Source organism: Ips typographus, linkage group LG16 (assembly GCF_016097725.1).
Source record: "Ips typographus isolate SLU linkage group LG16, UJ_Ityp_2.0, whole genome shotgun sequence".
Classification (NCBI taxonomy): Eukaryota; Metazoa; Arthropoda; class Insecta; order Coleoptera; family Curculionidae; genus Ips; species Ips typographus.
This window is the reverse complement of record NC_138437.1, coordinates 7382324-7395170: the sequence shown is the minus strand read 5'-3', so window position 1 is coordinate 7395170 and position 12847 is coordinate 7382324. Positions and strand designations below refer to the sequence as shown.

General features: G+C 34.6%; 2 protein-coding genes across 6 annotated transcripts in view; one reads left to right on the top strand and one right to left on the bottom strand.

Annotated features, from left to right (window-relative positions):
- Window positions 1–454: 454 nt before the first annotated feature.
- On the bottom strand, window positions 455–6017 carry LOC145738850 (uncharacterized). 2 transcript variants are annotated; one of them, XM_081993970.1, is made up of 8 exons: window positions 5934–6017; window positions 3575–3640; window positions 3296–3459; window positions 2929–3246; window positions 2729–2878; window positions 1907–2362; window positions 1629–1857; window positions 455–1573 (listed from the first exon to the last, which is right to left on the bottom strand). In XM_081993970.1, the coding sequence occupies exons 2-8, from the start codon at window positions 3618–3620 to the stop codon at window positions 747–749; spliced, it is 2190 nt and encodes a 729-aa protein (XP_081850096.1). In that variant the 5' UTR covers window positions 3621–3640; window positions 5934–6017; the 3' UTR covers window positions 455–746. The 2 variants fall into 2 exon arrangements, with proteins under 2 accessions (XP_081850096.1, XP_081850095.1); XM_081993969.1 differs by lacking the exon at window positions 5934–6017 and having other exon boundaries at window positions 3575–4809.
- The window catches only part of Cirl (Calcium-independent receptor for alpha-latrotoxin), a 62952-nt gene continuing 55962 nt past the window's right edge, over window positions 5858–12847 (top strand). Inside the window, exon 1 of one of the 4 annotated variants that reach the window (XM_081993953.1) lies at window positions 5858–6319. The gene's annotated coding sequence lies outside the window, so the exon portion shown is untranslated. Of the gene's footprint in view, window positions 6320–8655; window positions 8785–12847 lie in introns of those variants that run through there. The other 3 variants (XM_081993958.1, XM_081993959.1, XM_081993954.1) reach the window with 3 other exon arrangements.

Below are 12847 nucleotides of genomic sequence, written 5' to 3'. Positions count from 1 at the left end.
TGTGATCATTCAGCTTGGAACGTTTCAAGAATTTGTTTGCTATTGTTGCTCTTTTGGTCTTTGATATTAATGAGTGTTATTTTATTGTCGGGTTTATAGTTCAATAACTGGCGTAGACTAGTCAAAGAATATAATGTGTTGCTTCGGTAAAGAGAAAATATGAAAATACTGAAAATATAAAAGCAAAATGAGCTTCGACATAGAAGCTATTCCCGAGAGGAAGCCGGATCCCGGTCGTGAGTTTCGAATCCCTGGAGTATAGTACGCGCCAGGCGGCACAAAATTAATGCATTCCCTGGAGAAATTCCAGCCGCGGTGTCCCTAGTGGATATGCATGTTCGCGCCAACTCCGCTATCCATAATATCCAAAATACCCCGCTTATATGGATTCGGCCAAATGGAAAAGGCTCAATTAACCCCAATTTCAGCAAGGTAAAAAATAACACACCACCAGTAGCAAGAAAAACATTCTATTAAAAACAAACACAGCAATAAAAAATAACAAGCTAAACTGCGAAACAGAACATCAAAATGGAATGTCGAGATGTTTCGCCTTTGCACATACCCGATAGTGGATACATTCAGTATATAATTTTAAATTGATACACTATTAACCAGACAAGTTAGTAACAATAACCAGACCAACTAAGTTGAAATATGTAATTCCTCTGCAAAAACTCCACTAAAGGTAGCTATACTAAAAAACACATTTAAAGGGAAGGGGTAGAAGGTTTAGTTCCTCAAATTTAAACTGCACTAGAGTAATGCCTGGGATGAGCCATAGATTCCTCGCTAAAACCCTCAAATTGGACTTTGAAATTATGCAAAAACTTGTGGTTGTCTAATTCCGCCCTGAAATAAAAGCCCGCAGAGCACTTGGAGCACTGATAGGGCTTTTCCGTCAAATTATGCCCTAGAAGATGGCTTTGCAAACCCGAAGCTGCCGTAAAAACCGATGAGCACACGTAACAATTATACTGATTAATTCCAAAAAAGTTGTGCTCGATTAAATGTACTTGTAATTTGTCTTTACAGGAAAAAGGCTTTTTGCATAAATGACACTGAAGCTCCAGACTAGCATCGAGACTACCGGGAGAAAAATGTTGTGTATTTTTACTTGACTCTTTAGAAGCAAAAGCTGGTTCTTCGTTATAAGAAACTGTCTCAGAATTTTTAGAGCGATGATCACAAAGAAACTTTAAGTGAAACTTAGCGTGGAGCTCAATTTCGTTATCACTTTGCAAAGTTTGTCCACAAACAATGCAAATATAGGGCAAAATTAAATTCAGTTTTGTTGAAGACTTGGAATTGTCATTGTGCTTCAGCTGGTGTTTCATAAAGCAATCTTCATCTGTGATAATAGCTTTGCAGGGCATACATACATTTCCTTCTACTATTTTGCAGTGAACTAATTTGTGACTGGCCAGTTCTGATGGAGTGCCAAACGTTTCGTCACAAATGTTGCATTTATGCCTCGACTTTTCGGAAAGTTGGTGCGACCTCAAGTGCAAATGCAAGTCAGTTTTTGTCTTACAAAATTCTTTGCAATAAGCGCATCTATGGGCGGATTGACCTGAAAAACAATTTTAAAATTTCCTTACGCAACCATCCAGTAATATAGTTTATACCAAACATCGTAGAGGCAGTTTTAGAAACATTATCCAGATATTCTTCTCTAATTCTTAAAGTTAAGCTATCCAAAGTTGTTGGCTTTTCTGAGAACACTTTGCTACTAGGAGAGTGATACTTAGACACGTGCAGTTCTGCTGAAACCCTATCATGAAATAACTTTGGTTCGTCCAAGCAGTGGCACTCAAAATGTTCGTAGTTTTTCATATGCTGAGCATTTAAATGAGACTAAAACCCAGTTTATTTTTTATCAACCACACAAATTTAAAGCATATACCTTCATAGCAGATACTTCCTCAAAAGTGTTATCACACAACGAACATTTATACAATGTAACAACGTGACGTTCAATCAAATGCTCCTGTAACTTGTCACTCGACTCAAACAAAGTACTGCAGTAACAACAGCAAACGTAATTCGGCAAGGCCACCATAGTTGAAGTGTTTGAAAGTCCTTCACTCAAATCTCCTTCACAATTCTGGAATATTTTATTTTTTATAGATGAAACATGCGTCTCCATGTGGAACAAGAAACTCTTGAAGTTGGGTAAGGCTTCGTAGCAGCAGGAACAAATGAAAGCATCCTGGGATTTTAGGAGGTCGTCGTAGTTTTGTTGTTGTAGTCTTTTTGGTGATTCTTCATTTGACAGAAATTCTTCTTTAGGTCTTTTAAGGCTTAGTTCTTCTCTTTCCATAGGAGTTTCCGGCATTTCATCAAGACTCGATTTTAACTTCTAGAATTTTAATGAGTTAATTATAAGTTTCATAGTTTTAATTTCATTGTCAATGACTACACACAATAACCAAAAAGTTTACTAAATTTTTCTAAATATAACTGACAATGAATTCCTCAAAGAGAAATCACACAAATATATTACAAGTTTAATTGTTTGACCATGCATTCAGTTATACACATCCTTAATACACTAAAATATCCTCTAGATTATTTTCTAGGAGGAATTACGAGTAAACACATCGAATCAAATTTATTAGTTATTTTTTATGAATGTTTAAATTCCCAAACTAATGAAAATAAACGTGCACTTAAGAACAAAACCCGTCAATCTTCACTTTGGCATAAAATAAAAAATCAACTTTACCTTTTTATCATCCAAATTTGAGTGACAGGTTTGGATATGATCTCTCATCATTTCTACGCTAGAAAACCATTGGAAACAATAAACACAAATTGTTTTTATATCAGGACTCTCTTCAGCATCGAAATCCTGGGAGTTTTGCCATAACGAAGACTGTAATAACACTTATACAATTTGAGTAACTGAAAAAATGCATTAATTACCTGGAGAGGATCGGGTTCTTCACAATCTTCCAAAACACTTGAATTTTCGCTTTTGTGGGTTTTTTCATGAAAGCTGAAAGCACTGACGGTGTTATATCCTTTATTGCATTTAGTGCACTTAAACTGTTTTTTAGAGTCGTGAGTTTTCATGTGAATTTTTAAGTGATCGCTCCTGGCAAAAGCTGACTGACATTGCACGCATTTATACTTTTTATCACCTGTATGTAGCTTGGTGTGACGATCTCTAGATCGTTTATGTTTGAATTGTCTTGGGCAATACCCACAAGAAAATTGGAGAAACTTGCTGCCTGATGATGCCTACAAAGGTTTTTAAATTCATTGTCGTTATGAAAATGGTTTAACTTACCGAAGGTAAGCTGCTTTCATCTCCTTGTGGCCTTTGCAAGAGACTTTCTTCCCAATCTTTCTCCTCTTCAGTATCTGAATAACTAGAATGATGAGACTTAGGAGAATCAGACGGTAAGTTATCAGAGCTTGTTGGGCGAGCATCAGAAGAAGTACTTCCAGAATCTAAATGTATATTTAAGTAGCCTTAAGTAGCAAACAGCAACGTGAATAAAAACGATCATTTGTTTATAATTTCTCGTTTTTATTCATATGGCTTTAGGTTTGAAATGTAACTCACCTTGGCAAGAGCTTTCTTTATGAGAGTGGATTTTCTCTATAAGCATCTCCAAACGGGTACTATGTCCTTTAAATAACATTTTCATTTTCTGAATAAAATTAAAACATTTCAATGTTCGCGTGGCTTTCGCGCCTGAACAAGCGCAGTTTGAGCGCTCTATCCGAGCTCTAAAACGCGACTGACATATACGTACGTCCGCCGAATCCAGAGCCTCCGTTTTCTTTTCCTTTTTTTGGTGCATCTTTCTTTGTTTTTGAGGAATAAACATTCAAAGACTTGAATGATGATCATTTATGAATGTTTTCATTGTTGAGATGGGATTGCTTTGTTTGCGTTTCATTAAGTGAATAATTGTATGTTAATTAATTGATTTTTGTTACTGTGAATAATTTAACTAGTAAAAGGGTGTTTTTTAAGTTTCTAGCAGCTGAGGACTAAATGATTTCGGGTGAATCAAAAAAGTTCTATCACAATTTAATGTACTAAAGAGCGAAAATACTGTACAGCAGATAAGACTAGACATAATAATTCAAACTAGAATAATATCTGAGGGATTTGGATGGAAAAAAGTAAATAAAAAAAAGCAGAGCTTAATTTTAAGATTTTTTCGTTCATAAAAAGAAAGGTATCGAAATAGCAAACGCGCATTTTGTATGTATGAACAAAAACTGAAGGGTCGTTTTGTTACAATTCGCGTTTCTAAGGGCCCATTCGGGCACAGCTTCGTAACAATAACTGGTCCCTTTTGGACTTTGGAAAGCCACATGACTCTGAAATAAACATTATGCCCCGCCAGCTTCGACATATGTATGTGCAGCGAAAAAGTTTTGCTAAAGTAAGTAAAGTGACTAAAAGTCAATTATAAAGTCACGCAGACTGAAAATTTGATGATGTTAAGTGTAAAATGCTGTTAGTCTGCCCTTTTCACTTTCCATTTGAATATCGTCGTAATCTGGGAATTCGGTTTGGACGTGTATGAATATGTATTAAAAAGCAGGGCTTAAAGTTACGACACGATTTATGTATTTTATAAATTGTTTTATTTTAATTAGGCACCCATCTAACGCAAAGTTATTTTGAGAAAGACATAAAAACGGGTGGGTATCGGGAAAAGAGAAATGGGAGTGAGGGGGTAAAGGGAAAATCGAGTCAAGGCAGACGCTTTGCGATTCAACTTGGTGTCGGGAGAGTCAGGAGCTGATCGCAAGGGAATTCCCAAGCAATCTCGGTGTTTAGTTCCCTAGGGATAAGACTCAATTAAACTTTAAGATGATATGCCCCATTTAACCCCAAAAAGAGTTTTTTTCTCTAGGAGGTAAAGATGAGAGCTATCTAGAGAGGCGATTTAGTTAAAAAAGAGTTCATTTGTATAGCAAAGAGTATATACATATTTATGCTAAAGTGACATATTGTTTTTATTAAATACATTTTTATATTTTTATTTAAATGTTTATAGTAATGGCCGCATTCGTTTTCAAGCTCCATGGAGCGAGCAGAGCGTTTTTGACGTCACGATGACGTAATTTGACAGTTGGTTAAATTATGCTTTTGTTTAATTACGTCATCGTGACGTCAAAAACGCGCTGCTCCATGAAGATTGAAAACGAATGAGGACAATGTTTCCACATGGAGGGTGCATCCCAGCAAATTTGACGTCACGATGACGTAATTTGACAGTGGGTAAAAATACTGTTTTCTTAAATTATGTCATCGTGACGTCAAAGTGGTTGTGCAAGCTAGATGAAGCGCGAACTCCAACTCAGCCAATACAACCAAATATTTTTAAAACAAGATTCAATTCTCATCAAGGATTTTTCCTATTTTATTCTACAATACACGAAGCGCCTCACAGTAGACAAATCACCACATTGAAAAATATAAACATAACTTAAAACAGATTGCCTTCAATACCTAATACAGTGATTTGGAAGTAGTAGGACAGATGGCGCTGGATGTTTACGGCGTAATCAAAATTGGCTCGACGGAATTCCTGGAGTGCACAATGCGTGCAAAGAATTTGTAATTTCAAGAAGAGGCATATTGTGACCAAAAAAGCCGTGTTATTAAAATTCGGTCTGTATGGCATATAAAAATTAATTTGTTGCTGGGTGTTTTTTTGGGCGTTGTAGTTAATGAGATTTATGTATATCTCAGGTATGGAATATAAAATGATTTGTAGTTTTAAAAATGTAATTAACTGATGTTTATAGTGGGATTATTGAATATAAAGAAGTTGTTGAAAATTACGTAAAGTATAAGAATAAACTAAACTAAAGAAGAGAATGGCAGAAAAGTTTCAAACTGGCGGTTTTGCGCAAACGCATAGTGTGGAGTAGCGATTCATTGAAAAGCCGCTTACCTGAAATGTCGCTACGGTCGTCGTCGTTTAGTATGTGTATTGAGTTGTCGAAGTTGGTTCTTCGAGTGGTGTGCTAACAGTTCCAAAACAGATCTGAAAAAGATAAATAAAACTGAATCTCGTAATTGTCGGTAGTGACTAAAGTTGTAATTTATAAAGTGGGCGCGAAAAACTTCATAGGCCTGGAATATTTGACACCTGAAGCTGAAAATCAACTCACTCACGTTGGTATTTACCATAATCAAAGATGTACCACGACCAGAACTGGATTTAACGCGTTCTCATCGTTACACTTTTATAAGTGTTTGTGAAAAGCCATGAAGGGTGAATTTCTTGACTGTCGCTTTATTCAACTTATGGGGTAAAGAACTTTTAAACCCGTTAAGGTAAGTTGCCAAGTTTTTTATATAGGTTAGTTATTTACAATTATTTGGGGTCTGTTGTCAAGTACAACTTTAAAATAAACAATTTTGAAATTTGCAATTTGAAAAAGTAATTAAGAACGCTAATACAGGAGATTTAGTGACTAATATGATGTACCAATATTAAACCCGATTCTGATACCTGCATTCCTTCGCATAGCGGTGATTTCGAGCAGTGGCTTTAGGCATCTTATAGTGCGTTCCACAATACCTACCAACGTTTTAAAATATTGTAATCCCCTGACGATTAATGACTAAAATCCACTACATTAATAAATATTAAAACTTCAAGGAAGGAAAATGTTTCCATATTTGCAGAAACAAAGAGCGATTTTTCATACTGCCGGACGATTAATTATCCTTACAATTTGCCCTAGCAAACTGCACCTGGCTGTGCTGGAATAAGTTAATAACATCCGACTAACCTTTGGAATACCGTGCCATCAATTTTAATCAACCCTGGGGTTAAGGCTTGTTTTATAAAAATATAAGCTGGAAAACGACAAAACTTTCAGTAGTTAGGCCTGTACATGAGTAAAACATTTACCTGACTGCATTGTTCCACTAAATTTCAAAGTTAATATTTCCGAGAAACGCGATGCAAGGTAACCAATTTTTCAAACAAAAATATTGTTTCCCTCCAGTATTAAAGATGATCTAAGTATATTTTTTATGTATAAGTCTCTTAGGTAATCAAATCATTGTGGGTTTATTAATATTTAATTACCTTTCAGTGAATAGTAAGTACCACGAATCCAAGAAAATTATTGACAGTTGTTGTTATATCACTTCTCTTTTTTTCTTTTTCTGTTACCTAATTGGAAAGAGGTAGAAATATTTTTCAATGTCTTATTAGATATTTGTTACATAAATGTAAAATTGTTGTTAGGGTGGAGAGGTGAGAGATAACAGATGTGGAAAATGTCTTATTAAGTTGATTTTAAGTACAAAATAAGTTGAGTTTTCCTTTACTGCAATTGATGTAACAAAAAAATATGGTTTACGATTTTCTTAGTAAAAACCACTGCATTTGCATTACTATCCAAATTCTTGTGCTATCAAAGTTTTTCACATATTTCCAGTAATTCCCACCTATCTTTCATATTTTCAATGCACTTCCTAGCTTTAGAAATTGCTTCCGACCACTTGAGTCCAGAACGGCACATCTTGTACGGATGAACAAACTAAGCAAGTAAAAAAACTGAGAAGTGACAAAGTAGGAAAGCGATTCAGGATGACTAGTCTACTATATCTTTTAGGTATATCAATTGGCCTTTCAAGTTAAGATTGCAGCGCCAGTTGAACTAAAATCGGGCAACCCATTCCTAACCTAACATTATCAAAAAAATGTGCAATTTTGGCAATTTTTTATTTTGCTCCAGAAGGGTTCCTATGCACAGCAAAGGACCTTATCAAGATATATAACTAACAAGATATATAAATAATAATAAGATAATATCAAGACAATTTCAAAATCCATATCATTTCTGAGTCATTCATGATCTAAGTCATTATTATTATTATTTTATTTTTTTCTTATTAACAGTCTTTTTTAATGGACGATAACGAATGCAAAATCGTTTATTAATGAGTCCCTTTAATGCAAGATTTTATCATAGGCAACCAAATACGCTCATAGTATAGTTCTATCCTTTTTTATTTCTTTTTGTGAATTGTGAAACAGAGAGAAATAGACACACTCTCTAGTTGACATCCACCATTACCGACAGAACTAACTGTCATTGTCAAGGGTGCCTGTGATTTCGGTTTGCAGTGTCGCCTATACAACCGACAATTATTTTTTTTCAAACTTTGTAGGATTATAAACAGGGGGGTGAAACTTCAGTGGATTCCTCTTTCCTCTTTCATTTAGGCCCTCTATACTAGAAAGCCTAAAATGTCACTTTTAATAATGGCGTTAGCGGTTTTCGTTTTATACACAAACGTATGCAGATGCAGTAAAAAATATGTTTTTTTTTTAATTGTTTCGTGTAGTTGATTGCAAGTTGTGAAAAAAAAAAGGTTAATTCATGATCCAGATGTGTATAGATAGAGCTTTTTTATACACAATCAAGTCCAGCCTAAACAAATTGGCAAACTATCATCACTATTTCCGCCATATTGGAATTTTTGACAAGCACCTTCTAGGCTTTCTAGTATAGTAGGCGGTGGATTTACTCATTGGCTAGCAACGTCGCAATTGAAGTTGAAAGTTGCCAAAAATGTCAGTAACTTTGACAATTGACATTGGTTTTGAAGGTTTTCTGTTTTGTGGGGTTGTGTTTTGATTCAAATATTCAAAATAAAGAAAAACCTTTGTGTTTCTAGTGTATTCTGCAACTAGTCCGTGTAGCCAGGCCGTAAAATTAACGCAAAAAAGAAGGACCAGGATTTAGGATTGTTTTTTAACCAAATAAAAACCAAGCAGGGTGAGTTTTTCAAAGATACAACTGGCTTTCAGTAGACCATTTTTTTAGTTAATCAAACCTGTTGAATTATATTCTAACTTCTAACTAGGCCTATTTTAAGGATAGACCATCCAGATTGTCTGATGTTAGAAAAATAATTTCTTATAACAGATCTTTTAGAACAAACTAAACTTGTCAGTGAAGGAGTGTTTTACTTTAAGTGTGGAAATATTATACATTATATATGCCAAAAAGAAAGGTTTTTAGCTGAAGGGCCAGGGCTTTATTACTTTTACAGCATTTTCTATTTAAGTTGACGATACACATAATTTTGATATAATTTATGTACCTATCCTTGTTTGAAATCAATATCATTTGCTGGAAAAACTTAGGTTTTCTGAATTAAATGCAGATTAATGGAGAATTCTGATTTTCTAGGCTTGTTTTTAATGAATAATCCCAACAGACATACCAGGAAATTATGAAATGGAATAGCGTTCACTCAACTTTACTGAGCGTTTTTTTTCCAGCCTCAGGCTTCCCAGATTAGAAAATAAACTAACAAGCAGCACCTTATCAGAGAATTTCGCAGATATCGGACGTATTCCGAATAATAATTAATGGGGCTATTAATTATCTCCAGCCTGTACATTAGAAATAGCGAGTTCAATTTATAAAGTTGAATTATAACAATTCCACTTCATCGCTGTTTGGGAGGTCTTTGGTTGAAAACTTGTTATTTCTTTGGTGGTATCTAAAATAAAACAGTTTAATTTATCATCCCACTAATTGGTAGAGTCGAGCAAAGGCAACATACTGTTTATAAAACAATGAGATGACATGCTATTCACCTATTCACAGTGGACTAATTTAATGTGATCTATAAAACCGATATACACTGTACGCTGCTTGAACAAAACAATTCCATGGTTTTTTTCCGATAGATGGAAAAAATCACGCCACATTTTTATGCCCATTTGCGCAAAACACGTTATATCAATACGCGTACGTTAAATACGTTTTACGATTTTCCCACTAATAGACCCCAAAGTGTAATCATTCAAATACAGGAAAATAACAATTTTACAATGGCACGTACTTTTGTTTGACGAATCTACATTTTATACATTTATTTGAAACGGCACATGCCTAAAAACGTGCATTACCGAATTAATTTATCGGAAAAGGGACACTTCAAACTCATTATTCGGAAATGGGCAAAGCTAATTTATATGACGGGGCACAATAACCAATTCTATTAATGCCACTTTCGAATTATAACAACCGTTAAATAAACTATGAGGATCCGCAAACGCCACTGCTTGCTCTAATAACGTAAATAATTTAGCAACAAAAAAAAAGTTAATTTTGTTGGGCGCAAGCGGGTATATTTTGATTGTAATAAATGACAGGATATACTTGTCATAAACCATCTGCCTGGAGTTAATTATGTCCCAATTTCTACGCCTTAATTCACCACCACAACACAGTGGGAATTAGGCGGCGGCACCAATCTGTGTTTCATATTTTTTCCCTTAATGAATTCTATTCAATCTTATTACTTGCTAAATAACGATCAATGTCTAATAAGTAGGTAATAATGTTTGTGCTTTTAGTTAATCGTCTCTTTACACCATTTGGTAATATATCTCTAAAATTGGTGATTGTGGCAAGTGTCAGCTGTCAAATCAGTCAGTTTACCACCATTTGCACCGTGGGCTTTAAGCTGAGTTTGCCACACACTCTGAACCACCCTTACAACTTGGTTTAAAGTATGACTGCAATATCCCCTTAATCGTTTATTCTGTTTACTTACAGCCACCTAAATATGGGATTAAATTTTCTCTTATTGGAAGATTACAAAAATATTTACTGCTCTTTTAAACAGGATAACTGACACTTGAACTCAGCAATCAACATACAAAGTCCTTATCCTAGCAAAATTTGTGTACGAAACCATGTTGAACAGTAAAAGCAATCCATTTCATATCAAACAACAGGCTATTTTTAAACTTGTGTTTTGTGTACACCAGGTTCAGGTTTCAGGTTAAGAAACAGTTATTTTTCTAAATTACATGGTGCTTTATCTCGACTGGTATCTAAAAAAGCGCTCCTATAAATTAATTGCAATTAGTGGTAATAACCTAGATTATTCCTGTATTCGCGTATCAGTTCACGTAATTAATAATGGTCCCATAAATTGTGGTTCAAATTATTGATAATAGATTGTTATTTAGCTGGTGGAAAATGTGGAAAAGTTGATATTAATTTCTTTTTCAATCAAACGGTGTCATTAAATGTTTAGTGTCGCTTGTAGAGTCCCATTGATCTCAAGAGACCATCAACTTTAATTGCTATATTTCCCTAAAAGTATCACTAATTAAAATTGTAGTGTAGTTCTAATCTATACATATTGTTTTAAATATTGGGAAATATATTAAATTTTATTACCAACAAAATTGCAGACCGCGTTCAGGCGCTTAAAAAACTGCCAACCAAGTTATTAATTTTATACTGCCTTTGGCACCAGTAATATTTGCGACATGGTATGAATAATTAAATAATTATTAAATTATTCACACAGCTCGAATATTACTGTTAAAAAATTCATAAAGCAATATTAACCGGAATATAAGGAAGTTGTTATTGCTGCTGTTAAAAGTATTCGTTGGCAAGATTTTTTTTTAATTTTTGAATTTGATTATCTTTGTCAAAAATTTTTACAGACGGGTTTCCTTGCACACAAAAGGCTATACATATATTAGTTCTTATAAAATCATACTGCAACTGAATAATATCATAACAAGCGCTGTAGGTAATACAGTGATTACTAATCTAGATCGAAATAGAAATGTTACAACTCTGAACAGATTTTGAGTCAAAAATAACTAAGCGACACTAAAAGTGTTAGTCTGGGGCTTGTTAATAATTAGCTAAACCCTAAGAGAAAATGTTGTTAAGTGCAAACGTAAATAATACATTAACAGCCAGTTTATATTGCGGAAAATTTGTTAACCCTCTTTTCGTGGATTCCGGAGTACCTAAAGTGGGTAATTGTCTAAAGTATGCATTTTCACAGGGCCGGTATTTTATTTATTCAGTGTTGTTAATGCTATTACCACATTAATTTCCCAAGAAGCCTTTATGGATCTGGGTTTACAGTGGACACTAAAATAAGGGTAGTAAATTAGAAGTGCAAACCATTGATTAAAAATAAATTAGGTTTACGAGGGCGGTTTTTTTTCCTGTGTCGACTGTAGAGAATTCCAATCCGTGCATGAAAAATGGGGAAAACGACGGAAAGGCGTTGCGGGGCATATTCAATTTCCTCGAGTAAGACGTCTTTGAAAAAAAAAAACATTCTCAGTCTTGCCAGGAACAATGTAAAATGTATAAGACAAAAGGCTGAACGTAGGAAAATGAGAGTGGTGAAAAAATGTCCTATGGGTTGTTTGGAAGATAAGTGCATAACGTTATCGTCCGTGCCACTTTTGCGAATTCTCCATTTGCGGAATTATTTCGGGGAAGCCGACGTATTAAAACACGTTTTTTTATATTACAATTTCCATTTGCTGATTGGGAGTAGAATTCACTTAAGCCAGCTGATATTCGACATCAAGTTAAGGCGTCCAACCCATCGAGTGATCTTTTCGAGGAGGACAGACCCATTAAACCATTACAGTAAAAAGTCGAAAGCAGATATACGACACTAAATCTCGAAAAAATGTTAATCTGTTTATGATAGTGAGCTGTACTCGGAACATGCTAACAGCATTAAGCTATCTCGAAGTCCATTAGTCAAAAATGGTCGAATACCTACTTGAGTTTTTCATTCCTCTCTCGCGTTATCTGTGTATCTGTCTGCATTTTTTTTATTCGGATACCTTCGTCTTCAGTTGTATTGTCGTTTAATTGTTTGATTCAAATAAAGTTATTCCAAAATAACTTTCTTTTCTCCCACACAATTCTGATAATGTGAGTTCTTCTAATTAGGTGTTGCTATGCTAATACATTGGCGCAATATTTTAGTTTTAATTATGACTTTTTTTCATAAATGTTCTTCTAACATTAAAAATACTCTTTT